Source organism: Neofelis nebulosa, chromosome 5 (genome assembly GCF_028018385.1).
Source record: "Neofelis nebulosa isolate mNeoNeb1 chromosome 5, mNeoNeb1.pri, whole genome shotgun sequence".
Lineage (NCBI taxonomy): Eukaryota > Metazoa > Chordata > Mammalia > Carnivora > Felidae > Neofelis > Neofelis nebulosa.
This window is the reverse complement of record NC_080786.1, coordinates 110273203-110301200: the sequence shown is the minus strand read 5'-3', so window position 1 is coordinate 110301200 and position 27998 is coordinate 110273203. Positions and strand designations below refer to the sequence as shown.

General features: G+C 35.0%; 1 protein-coding gene across 12 annotated transcripts in view; it reads right to left on the bottom strand.

Moving 5' to 3' along the window:
* Positions 1 to 27998, bottom strand: part of SENP7 (SUMO specific peptidase 7) — a 155073-nt gene that overhangs the window by 104569 nt on the left and 22506 nt on the right. For 10 of the 12 annotated variants that reach the window (XM_058731544.1, XM_058731549.1, XM_058731550.1 and 7 more), the window contains one exon: positions 16201 to 16298. The exons of the other annotated variants lie outside the window; for them this stretch is intronic. In XM_058731544.1, coding sequence (XP_058587527.1) covers positions 16201 to 16298 — 98 coding nt within the window. The remainder of the gene's footprint in view (positions 1 to 16200; positions 16299 to 27998) is intronic. 12 annotated transcript variants of the gene reach the window in all.

Genomic DNA, 27998 nt, shown 5'->3' with positions numbered 1-27998 from the left:
AAGAAAGTATACATGGCAGATGATTGTTTTGAGAACCTCTATGTCTAAAAACATATTGAATCTACTCTTACACTTGATGAGTTAGGTATAGAACAACAAGCTAGAAATAATGTTCTCTTTGAATTTTGAAGATACAGATTCATAATTTTCTACCTTCCAGAGCAGCTAAGAATATCAATGCCATTATGATTCTTGATCCTCATAGGTGACAAGTTTTTTGTTTTGTTTTTTGCGGGTTTTTTGCCTCTGAAAGCTGTTAAGATCTCTTCTACCTTACCTCTGGTACTCTGATATATCATAATGTGCCTTAGTGAAGGTTTCTCTCTCTCCCTTTTTTTACCCCTCTGACACAGTGCTAATATTCATTAAGGCTTTTCAATCTGGAAACTTATTTTTCAAATGTTGGAGATGTCCTTTAGTATTTTCTTGATAAATTTTTCCCTGCATTTTCTCTAAACTATGTGATATTCCTATTATTTAGATGTTGTACTACCCAGTTTGAGTCTCTTCTTTTCTGTTCTAGTCTATTTATTCTATTTACTAGGGGAAATTTTAGCTACATCTTCTATAGGACTTTCTTTATTGCTACGATTATTTTGTAATTTCCAAGAGCTTTTTCTTATTCTCTAAATGTCAGTTTTTATAGTTACCTATCTATTCTTCATGAATGTGATATCACTCCATAAAAGAAAAAAACAAACATGATAGAAGGTCTCCAATTTTCTCCTTGCTTTTTGCCTTTGCTCTTCTGGGGGTTTTTTGTACCTACCTCCACCATCCAGAAAACTTTAAGCAGCTGATGATCTACAAGGTTTACAAAAAATCCTGAAAAATATTGTAGTGATGGTTATCTGGACCCTAAGTAAAGGCACAGAAATAGGAATGACCTATAGGAATAGGAAAGAAAACAAAGATATATCTACATATTCAAACACTATATTTAACAGGATGGAGTTAGATTCCTTTGCTATTTGGTTATGTCTTCAATTTCCCATCCCACTTTCCTTACATAACAGGCAAAGGAAAAACAGTAAGAATTTTTTAAAGAAATATCAATGTTTAAGAAAGATAAGACAACATGTAGGAAAAAAATGCTCCAACCTTTCACTCTTCCTTTACTCCTGTTCTCCTTCACAGTTATTGTCTTCTTATTTTGTCTCTAAATTCAATTAAGTCTTGTGTTGTTTTTTTCTGACTCCTCCCTTTTATTATACTGTTAACCTGGTTGGCAAATTTTACTTCTAACTTTTTATTGATGGTAGGAAAAAGATGGATTTTGGGAAAGAGAACAAAGAAATAAACACAAATTGTTGAAATTTAATGTAAGCACACCACACATTTCAATAAATATTCAAAAGAATACTCCTTTCTTAGAAAGCAATACAAAGGGGATTCTGGGAAGATGGTGGAGTAGGACTCACCAAGAATCGATCGCCCAACCCACAGAACTGCACTAGCAAAATCTGTCTGATATAACTGTTTTTAGAAATCTGGAGATTATTGAAGGCTTACAATTTCAGGAAAAGGCTTAGGCAGTAAAATGTCATTGATTTTGGTCAATTTCAGTTCTTAGAACAGAAGCTACCCACCCCAAGCCCCCAGACCCTCAGCAACAGCTGAACATATGTTAGAGGAACAGCTTACACTCACAGCATTGTAGGAACCAAAGGAGAAAAAAACGATCTTATCCTTTAAATATCAGGGATCTGTTCTCTGATCACTGATTACTGCTTATGTCAGAGGTGCAGAAAAAGAGGCAAGCAATCATTGTGGTTGCACCTCCCTCCATCTCTGCAAGCCTCACCCTTTCTAGAAGTGACTTCCAGGGGATTTAAAAAGCTAATGCCCCTTTTTCATCTCTTAATTTTTCCCTTTTTCCCCATTTAGGAGCCATACATTAAACACTAAAACATTCAAAAGTGAATCCATAAAAGGATGAAATTAGAAAGTTACCACGTATACATAGGGAAGGGCACAGGCTCAAACAAAACCTGAAAAGACCATAAGTTTATAGATATAATGAACTTTGACAAAGAGACAGCCTACAACAATAAAAAATAAATAAATGAATTAAATAAAATAAAAAATAATAACAGCAAACCCTGGGAAAGAGACAGAATCTGATTTTCAAAATTATCACATTTTTAGATTCAAATGTCCAATTTTCAACAACAAAAAATCATAATATGACAAAGAAAGAGGAAAGTATGGCCCATTCATAGGAAAAAAAAATGTAAATCAAACTGTCCCTGAATAAGACCTGATATCAGATCTACTAGACAAATTATTTTAAAACAATTGCCTTAAGGATGATCAAAGAATGTAATAAGATCTGAGAAAAGTCAAGAAAGCAATTTGTGAACAAAATAGAAATACCAACAAAGAGGCTGAACACCAAAAAGTAAGCCAAAAAAATTCTGGAGCTGAAAGTACAGTAATTAAAATGAAATATTCACTAGAGGTATTCGAAAGCAGATTTGAGCAGGCAGAAGAAAGAATTAGCAAACTTGATGACTTTTTCCTAATTTCACAGATAAGCAACTGTCTTAGAGGTTATATCACTTTCCCTTGAATAAACAATATCTACATCATGGCATGGCTGAGAACATCTGTGCCTGGCACTTTATTAGTGAGGGACACACAAAAAAGTCAAAGAGCATATTCAAATTAAAATAATTCAATGAAGGTTTTATTTACAAATAAATAAAATTTGTATTATTTATTGTTTCTATTTCTAATTTACTTTTAGTGTCTTTTTTTGTAATCACTCTGAGACACATTATAATCAAACTCTTGAAAGACACACTTGAAAGCAGCAGAAGAAAAGTGATTTGTCACATACAAAAATGTTCAACAGGATAGTAAGATTTCTCATCAGAAATTTTGGAGGATAGAAGGCTATGGCTTGATATATTTGAAGTTCTAAAAGAAAAAAACCCATGAACCAAAAATCCTATATTCAGCAAAACTGTGCTTCAAGAGTAGAGAGAAATTAAGACATGCCTGGACAAATGAAAACTGACAGTTTGCAACCGTAAGACCTGCCCTGCACCAAATGCTCAAGAGAATCCTGCAAGGGGAAACAAAACAACACCACACAGTTAACTCAGTACCATATGAGGAAATAAAGATCTCAATATAAGTAAATACATGAGGGGCACCTAGGTGGCTCATTTGGTTAAGTATCCAACTCTTGATTTCAGCTCAAGTCATGATCTCATGGTGGTGATATCCAGCCACATGTCAGACTCCATGCTGGGTGTGGAGCCTACTTAAGGTTCTCTCTCTTCTACTCTCTCTCCCCCCCTGCCCCTCCCCCACTTGCACTTTCCCTCTCTCAAAAAAAATAAAAATAAAAAGTAAATATATGAGCAATGGTGTAACTTTGGTTTGAAACTCCGTTTTTTGTTTTCCACATGATTTGACAGACTAATATTTTATTTAAAAAAAATTAGTCTAAAAGCTAGTTATTACTTCAACTTTGGTTTATAACTGCAAATTTTGTTTTCTACATAATATAAAGAAAACCATCAGGGTCTATGCTGACAGTGTGTAGCCTGCTTGGAATTCTCTGTCCCCTCTCAATCTCTCTGCCCCTACCCCACTTGCTCTCTCTCTCAAAATAAATAAACTTAAATAAAAATTGTTTTAAAAACTGTAAGGAAATAGAATTTTTACGTGTTATTCAAGATAAGTAAGTAGAGATTCAAGTTAGAGTACCACAACTTTATAATGTTAAACATAATCCCACGTGATAACCACAAAGAAAATAGCTACATAAGAGGAAATGAAAAGGGAAGTTAAGCATTTCACTATGAAAAAAAAAAAAAAATCCACAAAGCAAAAAAGAATAATGCAGAAAGTTGGGACCAAAGGAAAGCTGTAAGACATGTAAAATTAACAGAAAAATGACAGAAATAAGTCACTCCTCATCACTACTTACTTTAAATGTAAATTGATTAAACTCTCCAATACAAAGAGTGACAGAATGACTAAAAAAAAGATCCAATTATATGCTGTCTACACCAGACTCACATTAGATCCAAAGACAGGTTAAAAGTCAAAGTATGGAAAAACATATTCCATGCAAATACTACCAAAAGAGAGTAAGGTTATACTGATACCAGACAAAATACAAAATCAAAAAAAGACTACAAGACACAAAGATGTAATTATATATTAATACAAGGTATAACAGAGCTAGAAGATCTAACTATTATAAACATCTACATACCTAATAACAAACTATCAAAATATATAAAGCATTAATTGGGGCACCTGATTGGCTTAGTGAGTTAAGCATTCGACTCTTGATTTCAGCTCAGGTCATGATCTCACAGTTCATGAGAGTGAGCTGACAGCATGAAGCCTGCTTGGGATATTCTCTCTCTCTCTCTCTCTCTCTCTCTCTCTCTCTGCTCCTCTCCCACTAGCATGCTCGTGCTCTCTTGCTCTCTCTCAAACACAAAAATAAACTTTAACAAATCGCCAAAAACAATATACATATAAAGAATAAATTAATAGAAAATGAAAATAGACAGTTCTACAATAATAGTTGGGAGACTTCAATGCCCCACTCTCAATAAGGGATAGAACAATCTGACAGAAAAAAAGAAATTAGAGGGCTTAAAACACACAATAAACCTACTAGATCTAATTGATATACGTGAAACAATCCACCCAACAAGAGAATACACATTTTTCTTAAGTGCACATAAGACATTCTTCAAGACAGACCATATTCTGGGGAACAAATTAAGTCTCAACAGATTTAGAAAGATATCACACAAAGCATCTTCTCTGACCACAATGGAATGAAGTTAGAACTCATTAACACAAGGAAAACTAGAAAACTCACAAATTTGTGGAAATTAAACAACATACTTTTTAATAACCAATGGTTCAAAGAAGAAATCACAAATTAGGAAATACTTAAGAGATGAATGAAAACAGAAACAAAAACAAATTCAAAAATATAAAAGATTTAATTTTTTGAAATCAAAAACTGAAAAAGATAGAGATAAAACTATAAGGAAATAGGGTGCCTACATACAAAATTTATACAAAAATTAGCAAAACACAACAAGAACACTAGTACCAAGAAGCGTTTTTCGCTATAAATGCTCACATTACAAACATAAAGACCTCAAATCAACAACTTTATAATTTGAAGAACCAGAAGAAAAAAAAAACTACATTCAAAGCTAACAGAAAAAAAGAAATAATAAAGAACAGAGCAAATGACATACAGAATAGAAAAATAAGAGAATGGGGTGCCTGGCTGGCTCAGTGGGTAGAGCATCTGACTCTTGATCTCAGGGGTCTGAGTTCAAGCTCCACGTTGGGCAGGGCACCATCAAAAAAAAAAAGGTGGGGGGAAGAAAAACAATAGAAAAAATTAATGAAACTAAAAGTTTGTTCACAAATATGGCAAACCTGAGCTAGATGAGCTAAGAAAAAGAGAGAAGATGCAAATAACTAAAATCAGAAATGAAAGTGGGGACATTACTAATGATTCCACAAAAATAAAAAGGATTATAAATGAGTACTATGAACTGTATCTCAACAAATTAGATAATATAGATAAAATGGACAAATTCCTAAAAACAAAAAACCTAGATAGAATCACAAAGAAACAGAAAATTTGACTTGACCTAAAATTAGTAAGAAGATTGAATCAGTAATCAAAACTCCCAGGAAAGAAAGCCCTGGCCTTGATGCTTTCACTGGTGAATTTCAAAATTTTATGAAGAACAGCAATCATTCTCAAACTCGTTCCAAAAATGGAAGTGAAAATAATTTCCAACTTAGGGGCACCTGAGTGGCTCAGTTGGTTAAGCGTCCGACTTAGGCTCAGGTCATGATCTCACGGTTCGTAGGTTCGAGCCCCGTGTCGGGCTCTGGGCTGACAGCTCAGAACCTGGAGCCTGCTTCAGATTCTGTGTCTCCCTCTATCTGCCCCTCCACTGCTTGCACTCTGTCTCTCGCATTGTCTCAAAAATAAACAAACATCAAAAAAATTTTTTTAAATAATAATAATTTCCAACTTATTTTATGTAGCCAACATTACCCTGCTACTGAAGCCAGACAAAGACACCACAAGGAAAGAAGACTAAAGACCATTATTTTTATGAACATTGTTTCAAAAAATCCTCAACAAAATATTAACAAACCAAATTTGGCAGCAGATTAAAAACACTATACACCATGACCAAGTGGGATTTATTCCTGTAATGCAAGAATGGTTCAACCTACAAAAATTGGTCACTAAAAAGATGAGAGTAACAGAATGAATAGAAAAAAAAATATGATCATCCCAATTGATGAAAAAAAAAAAAAAAAGCGGCAAAGTTCAACATCTTTCATGACAAAAGCACACAACCAGGAATGGAAGGAAACTGCTTCAACATAATAAAAGCCATATATGCAAAACCCAAGCAAACATCATACTTATTGGTGAAAGACTCTTTTCCTGTAAGATGAGGAACAAGAAAAGGATGTTCATTTTTGCCATTTCTATTCAACATACTACATAGCCAATTAGACAAAATATAAAGAAAAAAAAGGCATCAAAATTGAAAAGGAATAAGTAAAATGATCTCTGTTCACAAATGGTATCATCTTATACGTAGAAAACCCTAAAGATTCCACAAAAAGACTGTTTCAAAAATGAATACAACAAAGTGATAGGATATAAACTCAACACAAAAATCACCTACATAACGTGGGTGCCTGGGTGGCTCAAGTTGGTTAAGCGTCTGACTTCGGCTCAGGTCATGATCTCGCGGTTTGTGAGTTCGGGTCCCGCGACAGGCTCTGTGCTGACAGCTCAGAGCCTGCAGCCTACTTCGAATTCTGTGTCTCCCTCTCTCTCTGCCCCTCCCCTGCTCATACTCTGTCTCTGTCTCTCAAAAATAAATAAATGTTAAAAAAAAAAATTTAAAAATCACCTGCATACCTATACATTTAACAATGAAAAATCTGAATAGGAAATCATGAAAACAATTCCACTTATAATAGCACTAAAAAGAAGAAAATGCTTAGGAACTAACTTAATCAAAGAGGCAAAAAAATCATAAAATTAAAACTACAAAACATGGCTAGAGGAAACAAAATACATGAATAAATGTAATCACACCCCATTTGCAGGGATTAGAAGGCTAAATGTTAAAATGTCAATACTACTCAAGGCAATCTATCAGTTCAATGCAACTGTATCAAAGTCATGATGTTTTTCGCAGAAATAAAAAATCTTATCTCAAAACTCATATAAGGGACTTCCAATAGCCAAAACAATCTTGAAAAAGAGTAACAAAACTGGAGGACTCACACTTCATTATTTCAAAACTTACTACAGGGATACCTGGATGTTAAGTCAGTTAAGCATCTGACTCTTGATTTTGGCTCAGGTCATGACATGATCTTACAGTTTGTGAGAGATCAAGGCCCATGTCAGGTTCCACACTAACAGCATGAAACCCTCCTTGGGAGTCTCTCAATCTCTCTCTCTCTCTCTCTGCCCCTCACCTGCTCACACATGTGTGCTCGTTCTCTCTTTTTCTCAAAAATAAACACTAAAAAAAGCCTACTACAAAGTTACAGTAATGAAAACGTGTGGTATTGGCATAAGGACAAACACACAGATCAAGAAAATGGAATAAGGAACCCAGAAATAAACTCTCATATACATAGAAAGTGTTTTTTAGCAACAGTGCCAAGACTAGTCAATTGGGAAAGAAGAGACTTTTGGACAAATGGTCCTAGAAAAACTGGATATCCACATGCCAAAGAATGAAGTTGGACCTCTACTCAACTCCATAGACAAACATTAACTCAAAATGGATCAAAGAACTAAATGTAAGAGCTAAAATTATAAAATGCATATAAGAAAACATAGGGGAAAAGCTTCATGGCCATGACATTGGATTTGGCACTGATTTCTTGGATATAACACCGAAAACACAGGCAACAACAACAAAACAAACGAAATGTACTTTATAAAGTATTTAATTTTTATAGCATCTAAAGTCACCGTCAAGAGAGCAAAAAGGCAACCCAAAAAATGGGATAAAATATTTGCAAGTCATGAATCTGATAAGGGATTGATATTCTGAATATATAGACAACCCCTTAAAACTCAACAACAAAAAAACTTGACCTTTAAAAGTGGGCAAAGAACTTGAATAAACATCTCTCCAACGATATACAAATAGCCATAAGCACATGGAAAGATGTTCAACATCACTAATTATTAGGGAAACACAAATCAAAAACACAATCACCTATGACTTCACATAGGATGGCTATTATGAATTAAATGAAAGTAAGTGTTGATGAAGATGCAGAGAAAGTAGCACATCACTACTGGCAATGTAAGATGATGCAGCTGCTATGGAAAAGAGTATGGTGATCCTCAAAAATCAAAAACAGATTTACCATATGGTCCAGAAATTTCACTTGGGGATATATACCCCAAATTCAAAGAAATGAAAGCAAGGTTTCGAAAACATATTTGTATAGCCATGTTCATATCAGCATTATTCACAATAGCAAAAATGGGGAAGCAATGCAAGTGTCCATTGACAGATGAATGGCTAAGCAAAACAGCATGTGTATAACGTAAGTACACAATGGAATATTATTTAGCCTAAAAAGGAAGTAAATTCTGACATGTTGCAACATGAATGAACTTGGTGACAATATGCTAAGTAAAATAAGCCCACCACAAAAAGATAAATAATGAATGATTCCACTTACATGAAGTACTTAAAGTAGTCAAATTCATGGAAAGTAGAATGGGTGGTTGCTTGGGGCTATAAGGGAGAAACTGGGAGTCACTGTTTAATGGGTATATAGTGTAAGTAGTACAAGATGAAAAGTGTAGAGATGGTTGGTGATGATATTAGTACAACATTAGAAATGGATTTAAAACTACTGAACTATGTATTTAAAAATGGTTAAGATGGTAAATTTTATGGGGCACCTAGATGGCTCAGTTGGTCAAGCATTTGACTTCGGCTCAGGTCATGATCTCGTGGTTCGTGGGTGTGATCCCCATGTCGGGCTCTGTGCTGACAACTCAGAGCCTGGAGCCTGCTTCGGATTCTGTGTCTCCCTCTCTCTCTGGCCCTCCCCATCTTGTACTCTGTCTCTCTGTCTCTCTCAAAAATAAATACACATTTAAAAAAAAATTTTTTAAGACAGTAAATTTTATGTTGTGTAAATTTTATAATAAAAAAGCAATATATCTGACAAAAATTATAAAAACTTATAATTGACACATACTCCTCTAAGTAAATGATACACCAATAAAGTTGATTTAAAAAAAAAGAATAGAAAACCTGAATAGTTCTATAATTAGAAGCAACACACAAACACAAAGGTAATACAAAAAAACAAATATTCATTTTAATTGCAGGTCACTGAAGAAGGACTGAATTTTTAAGAAGCAATAAAGAATGAGAAAAAGGAAACTGATAGGCTGCCAATTCATTTCCTAAAAAAAAAGAAATTACTGCTCCCAAAAGAAGCTCAGTTCCTCTCCCTTGTTCAAGGTGTCTGTCTGGGTTTGAATTGTGCCCCCCTCCAAAAGACATTCTAAACTCTTAACCCCAGTATCTCAGAATGTTAATTTATTTGGAAATACTGTCTTCACAGAAATCAAATTAAAATGATGGCAATAAGGCCGTAATAAATTATGACTGGTGTCTTTCTAAAAACTGCAAATTGAACATAGAAACAGAAATACACATATGACAATGTGAGGACACACATAGAGATCATGTAAACAGATAAGACAGCAGTAATGCATCCAAAGTACAAGAAATGCCCAAAGAGAAGAGAGAGACATGGAATAAATCCTTCCCTAATGCCTTCAGAGGAAGCATGGCCCTGCTGACACTTTCACATGAAATGTGAGTGGAGTAAACAATCTAGTCCAAAGACAGAGATTTCCAGAAGAGATGAGAAATCCACATCTGCTATGTTCTGAATGTTTCCTTCCCTTAAAAATTCATATGTTAAAATCCTAAACCCCCAAAATGATGGTATTAGGAGTGGGGCCTTTGGGAAGTGAATAGATCACGACAGTGGAACCCTCATAAATGGTATTAGTACGCTTATAAAGGAGTCTTAAGAGAGGCCCCATCCACCCCTTCAGGACACAATGAAAAGATGCCATCTATACGAACCAAGAAGCTCTCATAGACAATGAACCTTCTGGTGCCATGATAATGGGCTTCCCAGCCACTAGAATTATAAAAAATAATTATTTGTTGTTTATATGCCACCCAGTCTATGGTGTTTTACTATAGCAGCCCAAAACCACTAGAGCAAGATCCAACTAAAGGCTCTCAACTAGAGACAATTTGGATTCCAAGAAATAAATAGGTTCAAAGTAAAAGGATGGAAAAAGGTGTACCATGCAAACAGCAACCTTAAGACAAATGGAGTAGTTATATGAACATCAGATCCAATAGACTTTAAAACAAACAAAAATAGACAATGAAGGACATTTCATTGATAAAAGGGTTAATTCATCAGAAAGATATACCAATTACAAATACACATATACTTAACAACAGGACCACAAAATACATTAAGCAGAAACTGACAAAACATAAGGGAGAAATGAACATTTCAACAATAATATGTAGGTACTTCAAAACACCAGTCTTGATAACGGATAGATATACTAGACTGAAAATCTGCAAGGATAACCGGAGCTTGAATAATAGTATCATCCAATTCAATCTAACAGACATCTATAGAACACTCCACCAAATAGGAACAGAATACACATTCTTCTCAAATACACAAAACATTCTGCAAGCAAGACCATATGCAAAACCATAAAATGAAACTCAGTAAATTTATAAGAAAGAAAACCATAAAGGGACGCCTGGATGGCATAGTCGGTTAAGTATCTGACTCTTGATCTCGGCTCAGGTCATCATCTTGCTGTTCATGAACTTGAGCCCCACATCAGGCTCTGCAGTGATGGTCCAGAGCCTGCTTGGGGTCCTGTCTCTCCTTCTCTCTGTCACTTCCCCACTTGTGCTCTTTCTCTCTCTCTCTCAAGACAAATAAATAAAGTTAAAAAAAAATTTTTTAAAGGAAATCATATAGAATGTTTCAGACCACAATGGAATTCAATTAAATATTAACAACAGGTAAGTAAGTCATGAGAATGTAATATAAAGCATGGTGACTGTAGTTAATAAAACTGTATCATGTATTTGAAAATGGCTAAGAAAGTAAATCTTAACGGTTCTCATCACAAGGAAAAGGATGTATAACTATGCATGGTGATAGACGTTAACTAGACTTACTATAGTGATCATTTCTCAATATATATAAATAATGAATCACTACATTGTACACCTGAACTAATATAATGTTATGTCAATTATATCTCAATAAGATCTTGCAAGTTTTCAAAAATGCAGAAATTAAATAATACACATTTTCACAACAAATGAATCAAAAAAGTCATACCAGAATTTAGAAAATACTTTTGAGATTAATGAATAGAACATCACAACACACCAAAATTTATGAGATGCAGCTAATGCAGTGCTCAAGGAAATTTTAAAATTGTAAAATTGCTGTTAGAAAAGAAGAAAGATCTCAAATCAATAACCTTACCAGACACCTTAAGATTTAGAAAAAGCAGCACTATTTCCAAAACAAAAACAAAGAAAGTAAGATTATAGTGGAAATAAATGAAAACGAATACAGAAAACCAAGAGACAAAATTGATGAAATCAAAAGTTGGTTCTTTGAAAAGATCAACAAAATTAACAAATCTTTAGGGAGACTGAGCAGAAAAAGAGAGGAAAAAAAGATGCAAATTTGTAAATAAGAAAAAGAGATCACTAACAATATTACAGAAATTAAAAAGACTGTAAGAGAGTATTTTGAACAAACGTATGCCAACAAATTAGATAACTTACACAATGCACAAATTCCTAGAAAGGCACAAGGTACCAAAACTGACTCATACATGGCTATCAGGCTGACTCACTCAGTGGAGCATGCAATTCTTGTAGTCGGGGTTGTGAGTTTGAGCACCACACTGAGTGTAGAAATTTCTTAAATTAAAACTGAAAAAAAAAAAAAAACCTGACTCATAAAAAAACAGAAAATCTGAATAGAGCTATAACAAATAAAAATTTAAACTTGTAACGTGATATCCTCAGGCACACACACATACACATGCAAAATGCCAATGTCTAGATGGCCTACTGGTGCCTTTCATTAAACATTTAAAGAAAAATTGTGGGGGGGTTGGGGTGCCTGGGTGGCTGGGTCAGTTAAGCGTCCCACTTCGGCTCAGGTCATGATCTCATGGTTCATAGGTTTCAGCCCCTCGACAGGCTCTGTGCTGACAGCTCAGAGCCTAGAGCCTGCTTCAGATGTTGTGTCTCCCTCTCTCTCTCTGCCCCTCCCCCACTTGTTCTCTCTCTCTCTCTCTCTCTCTCTCAAAAATAAACATTAAAAAAAAAAAAAAAAAAGATAACCTGGGTGCCTGACTGGCTCAGTTGGTAGAGCGAGCAACTCTGACCATCATGAACTCAAGCCCCATGTTAGGTGTAGAGATTACTTAAAAATAAAATCGTGGGCGGGGCGCCTGGGTGGCGCAGTCGGTTAAGCGTCCGACTTCAGCCAGGTCACGATCTCGCGGTCCGTGAGTTCGAACCCCGCGTCAGGCTCTGGCCTGATGGCTCGGAGCCTGGAGCCTGTTTCCGATTCTGTGTCTCCCTCTCTCTCTGCCCCTCCCCCGTTCATGCTCTGTCTCTCTCTGTCCCAAAAATAAATAAAAAACGTTGAAAAAAAAAATTAAAAAAAATAAATAAATAAAATCGTGGGGCGCCTGGGTGGCTCAGTCGGTTGAGCATCCGACTTCGGCTCAGGTCATGATCTCCCGGTTTGTGAGTTCGAGCCCCATGTCAGCTCTGTGCTGATAGCTCAGAGCCTGGAGCCTGCTTCTGCTTCTGTCTCCCTCTCTCTCTGCCCCTAACCCACTCGCATTCTGCCTCTGTCTCTCTCAAAAAAAAATAAACATTAAAAAAAATTGTTTTTAATAATAAAATCGTAAAAAAATAATAAAGAAAATAAATAAAGAAAATAAAATCATAACAAAAAAAAATTTAAAGAAACTTAACATCAATTCTCCAAAAATTCTTCCAGAAAACAAAGGAAGAGAAAACACTTGCCAACTCATTCTACAAGGTCAGTATTAGCCTGATTCCAAATCCCAGACAAGACAACATAAGAAAAGAGCAGATGAATTTCTCTTCTTTTTTAAGTTTATTTATTTTGAAAGTAAGAGAGAATGTGAGTGGGGGAAGGGCAGAAAGAAAGAGGGAGAGAGAGAATCCCAAGCAGACTCCTCATTGTCAGCACAGAGCCTGACGCAGGGTTCAATCTCACAAATCATGAGATCATGACCTGAGCAAAAATCAAGAGTCGGACACTTAACCAACTAAGCCACGGCTCCTGATCAATTTCTCTTCCTAATACAAATGAAAATATCCTCAAAAAAATCCTAGCAAACTAAATCCAGCAACATATCAATGGGATCATAAATCAGGATCATGTGGGATTTATCTCAAGAATGCAAATTTAGCTTAAGATCTAAAAATAAATTTATGTAACACATTAATTAAAAGATACACATTACATGATATGAATGCAAAAAAGGCATTTGACAAAACCTGACACACATTCATGATAAAAAGGCTTCAAACAAATTAGGAATGGAAAGGAACTTCCTCCATGAAAAAGAGCATACTTTAGTCTATTTGTGTTACTGTAACAAAATACCATAAAATGGGTGGCTTATAAACAACAGACATTAATTTCCCATGTTCTGGAGGCTGGGAAGTCCAGGATCAGGGTGCCAGACAGCATGCTCAGGCTCTGGTAAAGGCCCTCTTCTGTACTGCAAACTGCTAACTTCTCACTGTGTCCTCCAAAAGGTGAAACTAGGAAGCTCTGTGAGGTCTCTTTTATAAAGGCAGTAATCCCATTCATGAGCGCTCCACCTTCATGACTTAACCTCCCAAGGGCCCCACCTCCAAATGCCATCACACTGGGCATTAGGATTTCAACATAAACATTTTGAGGGGACACAAACATTCAAACCATAGCAAAGCATCTATGAAAACCTAGCTAACATGACACGTAATGGTAAAATACCGAATGCTTTCCCTCTGAGAGTGGGAACAAAACAAAAATGTCCACTCTCACCACTTCTATTCTACATCATACTAGATGTTCTAACCAGAACATTAAGCAAAGAAAAAAAAATTAAAGGCATCCAGTTGGAAATAAAGAAGTAAACTGTCTTCATGTATAGAACTCCAAGCAATCTACTAAAAACTTCTAGAACTAGGAAGCCTTAAACAAAATCACAGCATATAACGTCCACATACATAAATCAAGTGAATTCCTATACACTAATAATGAACAGTCTGAAAATAATATTAAGAAAACAATTCCACAACAGCATCAAAAAGAAGAAAATAAATTACCAAAAGCTGCAGAAAGAAATTAAAAAGGATCTAAATGGAAAGATATCTCATGTTCATGAATCAGAAGACTTAATATTAAGATGGCCAAACTCCCCAAATTAGTCTACAGATTTAACACATCCTCTCTCAAAATCCTTATTGGCTTTTTTGTTATAATTGACAACCTGATTCAAAATTCAACTGAAAATGCAACAAATCTAGAACAACTGAAACAATTTTGAAAAACACAATAAAGCTGGAAGACTCTCACTTTCTAATTTCAAAACTTAATGCAAAGTTATAGTAATCAAGACACAGTGGTACTGGCATAAGGACAAACATATAGATCAATGGAATAAAATTCCAAATCCAGAAATAAACCCTTATATTTGTAGGCAATTGATTTTCATCAAAGTTACCCCAAAACATTGGTACCTCTTCAACCACTGGTGCTAGGACAATTGCATATTCACAAACAAAAATATAAATTTGGATGCCTATTTCATATCATATCCAAAAATTAATTCTGAATGAATAAAAGACCTAACTCTAATAACTAGAACCTTAAAACTCTTAGAAGAAAACTCAAGAATAAGTCATTCTAACCTGAGATTAGGCAATAGTTTAGATATGACAACAAAAAAGCATCATGACAAAAGAAAAATAGATAAATGGGACTTCATCAAAATGAAAACAACCTCTGTGCTTCAAAAGGCAACATCAAAAAAGTGAAAAGCTGTATGGGAGAAAATATTTGCAAACCATATATCTGTTAAAGACTTGTATACAGAATATATAAAGAAGTCTTATAACTCAACAGAAACATATCAACACAATTTTAAAATGGCAAAAATCTAAGTAGACATTTCTCCAAAGAAGATATAAAAATCACCAACAAACACATAAAAAGACAAACGTCATTAGGAAATGCATATCAAAACTACAATGAGACACAGGTTTACACCCACAAGGACATTGGAAGGAAGGAAGGAAGGAAGGAAGGAAGGAAGGAAGGAAGGAAGGGAATTAAGTAGTGATAAGGATATGGAATACCAATGTTTTTCATTTCCTATAGACAATTTACTCGAAAAGGGAGAATAAGACTAAGTACCTTACAAAGTGCTCTGACATAAATTTAAGAACTTCAATTAGTCTTCTAATTTGTGTGACCTCCCAATAATTACAACTTTTACTTTGCTACACTCATTTTTTTTATTCATTCACTATTCCATAAAAGAAAATTCAACACTCTTTTATAGAACAACTTTTTAATTATTTACAAATATCCAATCCTGAAATGCTCTAAATTCCTTCTGATAACTGCAATTTGAATCTCCCAAATATTTAACTCTAACATAATTTACTAACACTAAGTGCTAAATTCAGCATCTTTTTTACTGCAGACCACAAATAATGAATCAAGCATTATAATCAAGTCTATATGTAACTCTTGTTTTATCAGCTAAAGTTTATCAAGATGTTCCAAATGCACAAAAAGAAAAGAGTTAAGATGACTTAGAATCACAGAAAGTTCACACTTGAACCTTAGAGGACATTGAATTCAGTCCTTGTATTTCAAAATTATGTATCTGAGATCCAAAGAAGCTAAATGAATCACCATGGTCAGTCACACTATTTATACACAATATAAGCCCATCCTATGTCATACACACATATATCTTACCTTTCTGGTGATGTCTTAGAGGTGACAGGACGCCCACGAACACTTTTTCTACTTTTATGGTCTAGAGAGAGGACCTTATTTCTTAGGCTTCTTTTCCACTGGTGGGGGAAAAATGGAATTTAATACTAAGTATAACAATATGATAATTAAGAGGCATTTAAGTTTGTTTTTATTTAAAACTTCAAGATGAATGGCCAAATTCATAGTAATTCACAGAGGAAAACAAGTGCAGTCTACAAACCCACCTGGCTCTTTTGCTAGCGTAGAAATATAAGTCTACCAAAAAAATAGAAGAAAGATATTTAAAAATCTCAAGGTAAATTTAGTCCGGAAACCAACATTTTGAGATCCTAAAGCTTATATAATTATAAAATTTTTCAAAGAGTTTAAAAAAAACAATAGAAATTATTATATGCCAAGTTAAATAGGACCTGTGATTTTGAAGTTACCATATTTATAATAATTGAAAGGGATTACAACTTGCTCCCGATGAATTGCTGCATGGAAATTTTTAGGGAAGAGTCAGACATCTTATTAACAGGGTTTATATTTAATCTAACTAGACACAAAAGTTAAAATTATTTAATACAAAACAGTATCAATCTAGACAAATAAATTATTTATCTTCTCTTCACTAGTTACCTTACCTGAAAATAGACGTAATAATAGCTATCTCACAAGGATGTAAACATGACTATATATGTAGTCAGTTTAAAACACTGTTTTCCTGGAGTGCCTGGGTGGTTTGGTCAGTTAACCGACTCTTGGTTTCAGCTCAGGCCATGTGAGCGGTTTTGTGGGTTCCAGCCCCACACGCTGGGCTCTGAGCTGGCAGCACAGAGCCTGCTTGAGATTCTCTCTCTCTCTCTCTCTCTCTCTCTCTGCCCCTCCCCTACTAGTGCTCTGTCTCTATCAAAATAAACAAACTTATTTTAAAAAATCAAAAAAATAAAAATAAAACACAGTTTACTCCTGAGAGATTTGTACACTGTGTTTATAGCAGCATTGTTCACAACAGCTAAAAGATAGAAGCAATTTAAGTGTCCCATCAATAAGTGAATGGATAAACAAAATGAGGTATATACAATGAAATATTATTCAGTCTTAAAAAAAGAAATTGACACATGCTACATGGATGACCCTTGATGACTGTGACAGAACAAAAAATATATATATATTGGTTTCTGCCCCCAGTTCCTGGCCTAGAACTCTGAAACCCTTGTAATTTGCTGGGTGATAGGAGCATCTTTTGTTATATTATTTGGTCTATGAAACCCTCCCAGGCCTCGCCCTATGTATCTCTTCATCTGGCTCTTCAGTGGTGTTATGTTGTCAAATCCTTTAATAAACTGATAAATATAAGTGTTTCCCTGAGTTCTCTTAGCAGCTCTAGCATAAATTAATTGAACCTGTGGTGGGGAGGGGTGAAGCTGTGGAACTTCAGATTTATAACCAGTTCATCACAAGCAAAGTGACAGCTGGACTTGTGACTGGCATTTGAAGTGCTGTGGGAGCAGTCTTGTGTGACTGCGCCCTTAACTTGTGGGATCTGACACTATTTCCAAGTAGTGTCAGAATTGAACTAAATTTTAGGATACCCAGTTGGTGTCACAGAGGATTGATGGGTGGGGGAAACCCACACACATCTGGCATCAAAAATTGTTGTAAATATGATGCCTGGGTGGCTCAGTTGGTTAAGCCTCCGACTTCAACTAGGGTCATGAGCTCACAGTTCATGAGCTCAAGCCCTGCATCAGATGAGCTTGAATCACACTCCAGGATCTGCACTCTCTCTCTGCACCTGGTGGGATTCTCTCTCTCTCCCTCTCTCTCTGCCCCTTACTCACTTGCATGCTCTCATGAATGAATGAATGAATGAATGAATGAATGAATAGAAATGTGGTTAAAATGGGGCGCTAGGGTGGCTCAGTTGGTTAAGCATCCAACTCTTAATTTTGGCTCAGGTCATGATCTCATGGTTCATGAGTGTAAGCCTCACATCAGGCTCTGCACTGACAGCATGGAGCCTGCTTGGGATTCTCTCTTTGCCTCTCTCTCTCTGCCCCTCCACCACTCATGCTGTCTTTCTCTCTCCCTCTCTCTCAAAATAAATAAATAAATAAACATTTTAAAAATGGTTAAAATGATAAATTTTGTTATTTTTTTCCACAATTTAAAATAAATTTTTAAAAGATAAAAAAATAATGCTTCGACAAAGCAGAAAAGAATATCCAGGGGAAAAAAGCCAGACTCCAACAAACGTTGTTGGGAAAACCGGACAGCAACATGCAGAATGAAACTAAACCACTTTCTTACACCACACACAAAAATAAATTCAAGGATGCCTGGATGGCTCAGTATGTTCAGTGTCCAACCTCAGCTCAGGTCATGATTTCACAGTTTGTGAGTTTGAGCCCCTCATTAGGCTCTCTGCTATTAGCACAAAGCCCACTTTGAATCCTCTGTCTCCCTCTCTCTCTGCCTCTCCCCTGCTCGGTCTCTCTCTCTCTGTCTCTCTCTTTCAAAAATAAACAAACATTAAAACTAATAATAATAAATAAATTCAAAATGGATGAAAGACCTAAATGTAAGACAGGAAACCATCAAAATCCTGGAGAAGAACACAGGTAGCAACCTCTTTGACATCAGCTATAGCAACTTCTTATTAGACATGTCGCCAGAGGCAAGGAAAACAAAAGCAAAAATGGACTATTGGGACTTCATCAAGATAAAAAGCTTCTGCACAATGAAAGAAACACTCAACAAAACTAAAACGCAACCTACAGAATTGGAGAAGATAATTTGCAAATGACATATCGGATAAAGTATCCAAAAAGTATCGGATTTAGTATCCAAAATCTACAAAGAACTTATCAAACTTAACACCCAAAAAACAAATAATCCAGTGAAGAAAGGGAGAGAAGACATGAGTAGATATTTTTCCAAAGAAGACATCCAGATGGCTAACAAACACATGAAAAGATGCTTACCATCGCTCATCATGAGGGAAATACAAATCAAAACCACAATGAAATACCAGCTCACACCTGTCAGAATGGCTAAAATTAGCAATACAGGAAACAACAGATGTTGGCGAGGATGCACAGAAAAGGGAACCTCTTACATTGTTGATGGGAATGCAAACTGGTGCAGCCACTCCGGAAAACAGCATGGAGGTTCCTCAAAAAGTTAAAAATAGAACTACTCTCCAACACAGCAATTACACTAGTAGGTATTTACCCAACGGACACAAAAACACCAATTTGAAGGAGCACATGCACACCGATGTTTATTGCAGCACTATCAACAAGAGCCAAACTATGGAAAGAGCCCAAATGTCCATCAACTGATGAATGAATAAAGAAGATGTGGTGTGTATTTATGTGTACACATATACATACACAAACACGCACATACATACACACACACAATGGAATATTAGCCATGAGAAGAAATGAAATCTTGCCATTTGCAATGACGTGGATGGAGCTAGAGAATATTATGCTAAGCAAAATAAGTCAGTCAGTGAAAGACAAATGCCATATTTTTTTCACACAAATGTGGAATTTAAGAAACAAAATAGATCAACATAGAGGGGTATAAGGGGTTAAAAAAAGAGAGAGAGAGAAACCATAGGAGACTTAACTATAGAGAACAAACTGAGCATTTCTAGAAAGGAAGTAGGCAGGGCATGAGCTAAATGGGTGATGTGTATTAAGAAGGGCACTTGTGGGGTACCTGGGTGGCTCCAGTTGAGCGTCCAACTTCAGCTTAGGTCATGATCTCACTGTTTGTGGGTTCGAGCCCTGCGTTGGGCTCTGTGCTGACAGCTCAGAACCTGGAGCCTGCTTCAGATTCTGTGTCTCCCTTTCTCTCTAACCCTCCCCTGCTTGCGCTCTCTCTCTCTCTCTCTCAAAAATAAATAAACATTAAAAAAAATTTTTTTTAAAGAAGGGCATTTATGATGAGCACTGGGTGTTTTATGTAAGTGATGAATCACGAAATTCTATTCCTAAAACTAATAATTACACTATATGTTAACTAAATTTTAAATAAAAACTAAAAAATTAATTAAAAAAAAAAGTAAACCAATTCATTTCCACCTGTACAAAAAAAAAAGTCATTTAACAAAAGAAAAAAATGTTTTAAGTAATGAAAAACAAAACACTGTCCTGAACATGACAGCCTTCAATAAACATCCTTTTTAATTTTCCAAGCATTATGTTATCTCCTTATCATCACAGCCCTGCATGGTATAAAACATATCACTTTAATCAAAGGTAAGTGAGGCTTGGCCAATGAACCCAGGTCTGACTCCCATAAAAGCCTATGTTTCTTCCAATACTTTAATTCTAAATTATACAAATTCTCAAAAATCTCCAAGATATCAACCTAAACATACATCTGTCACTTCCATTCCTCTACAAAATGTAAATGTATCAATATAACAAGATTAAAACTATATCTTCTCTCCATTTTCGTTATCACTGTCTTAGTTCTGCCTCTTCTTATTTGTCACCTGGACTCTTACAATGTTAAACTAATGGGATTCCCTGCCAATGGTCTCTTACTCCCTTACTCTAGTATCTAGTCCATCATGACAGTTAAATCTTTAAAAAATGCAAAACTGTTATCATTCTCTTGTTTAAATTTCCATCCTGACTACCTATAGGATGGGGAAAAAAATTTGTTTTCATTTCTCACTTCTGTTTCCCATACATCTTGTATTCTGACCATACTAAATTATTTGTAGTTCCCTGAAAGAGCCAAGCAGTTTCATCCTTCAACATCTGTTTCCTTTTACTAGAATGTGCTTTGCCCTCCCTAATCCTCTTTGTCCGTTAAGCCCCAATCTAGTACCATCAAGAAACCTTTCTCACCCTCTAGCAGAGTGAATCAATCTCTTCTACGACACCATTATAAGTTTTGTATATCCCTATTATTGATAAGACTTCTCACAATGAATTATACTATCTGTTTACATCAAAACTACCACCAGGACTGGGAATGATTTGGCTTAAGGGCTGAACTCTCAAAACTACTGTCCAATTAGGTCCTTGTAATATTCCATTAATCTCACAGTAAAATGCAGCCTTCACATTTTATGTTACTGAATTTTTTGTACTCCACTATCATATTGTAAAAAAGTTTGCCTCTATGTGCAAAACAATGAAAGTACTAGTCTTTGAACCTATAGTACTATATATTCTATATAGGAAAAAAAAAAACCAAAAAACATTATTCCCACCAAAAAGGGAATGAACACCAAAATGAACTCATGGGGACAAACTGGAGATAACATTAATAGGAAGGAAATTAATTAAAATGTCATTAACTCCAAATTCTTGAATCCTATCATATTTAAGGGTAACCTGAAGTATATCTGGAGATATTTTCAAATGATAACAAAATTCACTTAGACTTTGATCAATTGTTTCTTACAGATATTATCACACTAAAATATTTATATATTTTCTTCCTAAAAATTATATAAAAATTACAGGCTGGGTTAATAATTTGTATTTTTCACAAATTATGATTTTTCTTTTAGTCTGTGAACCTATTATACACTAGCTCTGAAAAATAAAATCAGATAACAAAGATTTCTCCTACAAACTGATTATGAATGGGAATTTATTCACATACATATTTTGAAAGCTACCTGACCACACTACGAAACTTAAGATGGTATAAATAATTTTAATTTAAATATGAAAAAAGCTTTTGGAAGAATAAAAGACCTTGTTTACAAACAAGATCAAAGCATTCAGCTACCTAATTCTGAAGCTTTCATTCTGAGAAAAATGCCAAAATAAAATATAATGCTAATTAAAATAAAAACTCCATAGTATCCTGACTAAAAGTTTGCTTGAACAAAATCAACCCTACATGCATTCTAAATGGTGTGGGGTTTACAACCTCAACTGAGTGCTTCCTTAAATATTAAAAAAGAACTAAAGTTGTATCCTAAGGAAAATACTTTGTTCACAACCACTACCACTATCACAGCTTATTGAAATAAAAATATATGATGACTTTCTAACCAAGTGAGATTACTGGTCTGGATTTAACTTTTTTTTTTATAGATTTTTTAAGTTTACTTATTTATTTCAATAGAGTAAGAGAGACAATCCCAAACAGGCTCCATATTGTCAGTACAGAGCTCGATGCGGGGCTCAAACTCACGAACCATGAGAGCATGACTTGAGCCATAAACAAGAGTCAGGAGCTTAACCAACTGAGCCATCCAGGCAACCCAATTGATTGATTATTTATTCATTCATTCATTCATTTATTTATATTCAAGTTAGTTAACATATAGCGTAGTACTGGTTTCAGGAGTAGAACCCAGTGATTCATCACTTATATATAAGACCCAGTGCTCATCCCAACAAGTGCCCTCCTTAACGTCCATCACCCATTTAGTCCATCTCCCTACCCACCTCCCCTCCAGCAAACCTCAGTTTGTTCTCTGTATTTAAGAGTCTCTTATGGTTTGCCTCCCTGTCTCTTTTTAGCTTATTTTCCTTTCCTTCTTATGTATGTTCATTTAACTTTAAATCAGAATTTCAACTCTATTGATTCTTCACCCAGTTTCCAAAGTAAGAAACTTGTAATGCCAACACTGAAAACATGTGTTGACAAAAACCATGAGCTGAAGTTATTTGCTAACCAGTATCTAGTGAACCGGTGGATGAATTATGGGATAATGTCTGAGGAATCCTGTATACTCTTCAAGGAATTTTCCTCAGTGTTTTCCCCAAACACCCTGCATAACTCTAGAAAAATATATAACCAGGAAATTAACAATGACACAATCCATGACCTTATCAAGATTTCACCTGTTTTATTTTTTTTAATAATTTTTTAAGTGTTTATTTATTTTGAAAGAGAGTGTACATGAATGAGGGAAGGGCAGAGAGAGAGGGAGAGAGAGAGAATCCCAGGCAGGCTCCATGCTGTCAGTGCAGAGCCCAATGCAGGGCTCAATCCAACAAACCACGAGACCATGACCGAGCCAAAATCAACAGTTGGGCACTTAACCTACTGAGGCACTCAGGTGCCCCAAATTTCACATACATTTGTGTGTGCATGCATATTTAGTTCAATGCAATTTTATCATATGTGCACATCTCTGTGACTGCAACCTAAGTCAAGATATAGAACAGCTGTGTCACACCAACCTTTCTGCTATCCTTTTACAAACACAGCTACCACCTTCCCTCCCACTAACTCCTAGCTCCTGTAGACCTTGAGAGTGTTCCTAGAAATTCACACAAATATTTACGTAAGGAATAAAATGAATTCTAAACACTCTATTCTATTAACTAGAAGAGAAGGGAACAATTCTCAATTCATTCTATAAGGCAAACAATTACACTGATACTGAATCCATATAGTGGCAGTACAAGAAGAGAAAACCAAAGACCAGTATCTGTGATAAGCATAAACAAAAACACTCAACAACAACAACAAAAAAATCAGTAGATCAAAACAAGTAATACATAAAAAGAATACTACAATACATTCAATTAGGGTTTATTCCAGGACAGAAAAGTGGTTAAATATTCAAAGATCAATCCAAAAAAGAAAAAGAAAAAGACCCAACTATACATTGTACGCAATAAACTCACCTTAAATATAAAGACACAAACGGATGAAAAGTAAAGGAATAAAGAGATACCATTCTAACAGAGATCGAAAGAAAACTAGAGTAGCAATACTAATTTCAGGCTCAACAAACTTCAGAGAAAGAAAAATTATCAAATTTGGAAGATACAGGGATAAAGAGACATCCTACATAATGATAAAAAGGTCAATTCTCCAAGAAGACATAACAATCTTTAATGTATATGTACTCAACAACAGAGCATCAAAATACATAAGGCAAAAAACAATAGAAATACAAGGATGAATAAAAGAATCAACAATTATAGCTTCAATTCCCCTCATTTAGAAACAGATCCAGCAGAAAATCAATAAGGACAGAGTTAAGCTGAAAAACACCATTAATCAATTGTATCCAATTAACATTTAAAGAATATTTCATCTAAAAACAGAAGAATATGCATTCTTCTCAAGCTCATATGCTAAAAGGGGAACTAATAGCATTGAATGCATCTGTTAAAAAAAGAGACAATTTTAAAATCAATAATCTAAACTTCCATCTTTGGTAACTAAAATAATGAGGAACAAATTTCAAAGAAAGGAGATGAAAATTTCTAAAAATAGGACAGAAATCAATAAAACAAAACAAGAAATCAATAGAGAAAATCAACAAAACTGTAAGTTGCTTCTTTAAAAAGATCAATAAAATTGACAAACTTCTACCCATGTTAACTAAGAAAAAAAGACAAGCTCTAATTAGTAATATAGGAAATGAAAGAGAGGTGATAACTACTAATCCCATGGACACTATATAAAAATGATAAAGAAATGCTAGACACAACTCTACTCCCACATATTTGATAAACTGGGCCTGTATCTTTAAAAACACAATCTACCAAAACTTGCACAATGAGAAATACATAATCTGAATTGTCTCATAGGTGTTAAATTAACTGAATCAATATTTAATACCTTCAAAAACAGAAAGCACTGGGCCCAGACTGGTTCACTGGTGAATTTTACCAAACATTTAAGGAAACCATTTATACAAATTCTCAACAATTTCTTCCAAAAAACAAAAGCAGACGAACACTTCCAAACTCATTCTGAGGACAGCATTACCTTAATACCAAAACCAGAAAAATACATTACAAGATAATAAAGCTACACAATCTCTCTTACAAACATAGATGTAAAAATCTCAAAAGAATCAAGTCCAACAATGTATAAAGAGAATTATACACCAGGGCGCCTGGGTGGCTCAGTTGGTTAAGCGACTGACTTTGGCTCAGGTCATGATCTCACAGTTCATAAGTTCAAGCCCTACATCGGGCTCTGCGGAATTCTCTCTCTCTCTCTCTCCCTCTCTCTCTCTCTCTCTCTCTGCTCCTACTCCACTTGTGCTCTCTCTCTGTCTCAAATAAACTTGAATGAATGAATGAAAGAAAGAAAGAAAGAAAGAAAGAAAGAAAGAAAGAAAGAAAGAAAGAAAGAAACCAATGAAATTAAGAGTTGGTATTTTGAAAAGATAAACAAAATTGACAAACCTTTAGTTAAACTCACCAAGAAAAAAAAGAAAGAGAAGTCAATAAATAAAACCGTAAGTGAAAGAGGAGACATTCCTAATGATACCACCAAACTACATAAGGTCCTAAGAGGTTACTACAAAAAATTACACAACAAACTAGACAACCTAGAAAAAATGAGTAAATTTCTAGAAACACAGCCTACCAAGACTGAATCATGAAGAAGCAGAAAATCTGATCAGACAATTACTAGTAAGATTGAATGAGTAATCAAAAACTCCCAAGAAACAAAAGTACAGGACAAGAGAACTTGTCTGGTAAAGTATACCAGACACTTAAATAATGATTATTACCAATTTTTCTTAATTTCCTCCAAAAAAGAGAAGAAGAGGAATCACTCCCAAACTCATTTTATGAGGCCATCAATACCCTAATACCAAAATCAGACCAGTACACTCAAGAAAATTTCAGAGCAAAATATCTGATGAAAACAGACACAAAAATCCTCAACAAAATATTAGCAAACCCAATACAACCACAGAAAAGGATCATATACCATGATCAAATAGTATTTATTCCAGAGATGAAAGGAAGGTTCCAACATCCACAAGTCAATCAATGTGAAATACCACATTAACAAAATAAAAGATGGAACATATGATCATCTCAAAAGATGCAGAAAAACCATCTGACAAATTCAACATCCATTCACAATAAAAACTCTCAGCAAAATAAATATATATGGAATGTACCTAAACATAATAAGACCATATATCACAAGGTGACAGCTCCTATCATATTCAATCATGAAAAGTTCAAAGTATTTTCTCTAAAATCAGGAAAAAGACAAGGTTTCCAACTTCCCACACTTTTATTTAACAGAATACTAGAAGTCCTAACCAAATCTTGCATTAGGCATGCATGCATGCATAAAAATTTAATAACAGACAACCAAATTAAAAAGAAGTAAAGTTGTCTCTATTCACAGACGACATGATGTAATACATAGAAAAGCTTAAAGGGGCACGTAGGTGACTCAGTTGGTTGGGCATACAACTCTTAATTTTAGCTCAGCTCATGATCTCACAGTTCGTGGGATCAAGCCCCATGTCAGCACAGGGCCTGCTTGGGATTCTCTCTCCCTCTCTCTCTCTGCCCCTCCCCAGCTCGCTCATACTCATGCTCTCTGTCCCTCATAATAAATAAATAAACATAAAAAAAAAAGCTTAAAGATTCCACCAAAAACTGCTAAAACTAATCAACAAATTCAATAAAGTTTCAGGATACAAGATCACTATCCAAAAATCAATTTCATTTCCATATATTAACAACAAACTATCAGAGATATTAAGAAAACAATCCCATATATAAACCAAACAAAAAAAAAAAGAAAAAAAAAAAAAAGAAAAACCTAGGAATAAATTAAACCAAGATGAAAGTCCAATACAGTGAAAACTATAAGGCGCTGATTAAAGAAGCTGAAAAAGACATAAATGAAAAATATCCTGTGCTTATGGATTAGAACAATATTGATAAAATGTCCACACTACTCAGAGAAATCTATAAATTCAATGCAATCCCTATCAACATTCCAACAGCATTTTTCACAGAAATAGAACAATCTTAAAATCTGTATGGAACAACAAAAGACCCCAAAAAGTCAAAGAAGTCTTTAAAAAGAAGAAAAATGCCAGAGGCATCATACTTCCTCATTTGAAACTATATTATAAAGCTATAGTAATCAAAACAGAATGGTACTGGCATAGAATGGTACACATACATCAACGGAGCAGAACAGAGCCCAGAAATAAACCCATGCATATATGTTCAATTAATATATAAGAGGAGCCAAAAATAACACAATGGGGAAAGAAGTCTATTCAATAAATGGTGCTGGGAAATAGTCATATGTGAAAGAATGAAACTGGATCGCTATCTTATACCATATGCAAAAATCAACTCAAAATGGATTAAAGACTTAAACATAAGACCTAAAACCATAAAACTTCTAGAAGATGGTAAGGTCCTTAACAGTGGTCTTAGGAATGGTTTTTTGGATCTGAGATGTAGGCAAAGGCAACAAAGAAATAAGTAGGACTATATCAAACTAAAAAGCTTCTATACAGCAAAATGAAAAGGCAACATACAGAATCTAAGAAATTATTTGAAAATCATATATCTAATAAGAGGTTAATATCCAAAATATTTAAAGAACTCATAAAACTCAGGGCACCTGTATGGCTCTGTCAATTCAGCATCCAACTCTTGATTTCGGCTCAGGTCATGACCTCACAGTTCTGTGAGTTTGAGCCCTACACTGGGCTCTGTGCTGATAGCAGATAGTCTCCCTCTCTCTCAGTCCCTCTCTAGCTCCCCACCCCTCTCAAAAATAAGTAAAAACAAACCCAAAAAAATTGAAAAATGGGCAGAGGGTCTGAATATTTTTCCAAAAAAGACATACAAATGAGCAATACCTACATGAAAAGCTGCTCAACATCACTAATCATCAATGCCTGTTAGAACAGCCATTATCATAAAGACATAGACATAACAAGTGCTGGCAAGGATGTGGAGAAAGCGGAATCTTTGTGCACTGCAAGTGGGAATGTAAACTGGTGCAACCACTAGGGAGAACAGTATAGAGGTTCCTCCAAAAAGTAAAAA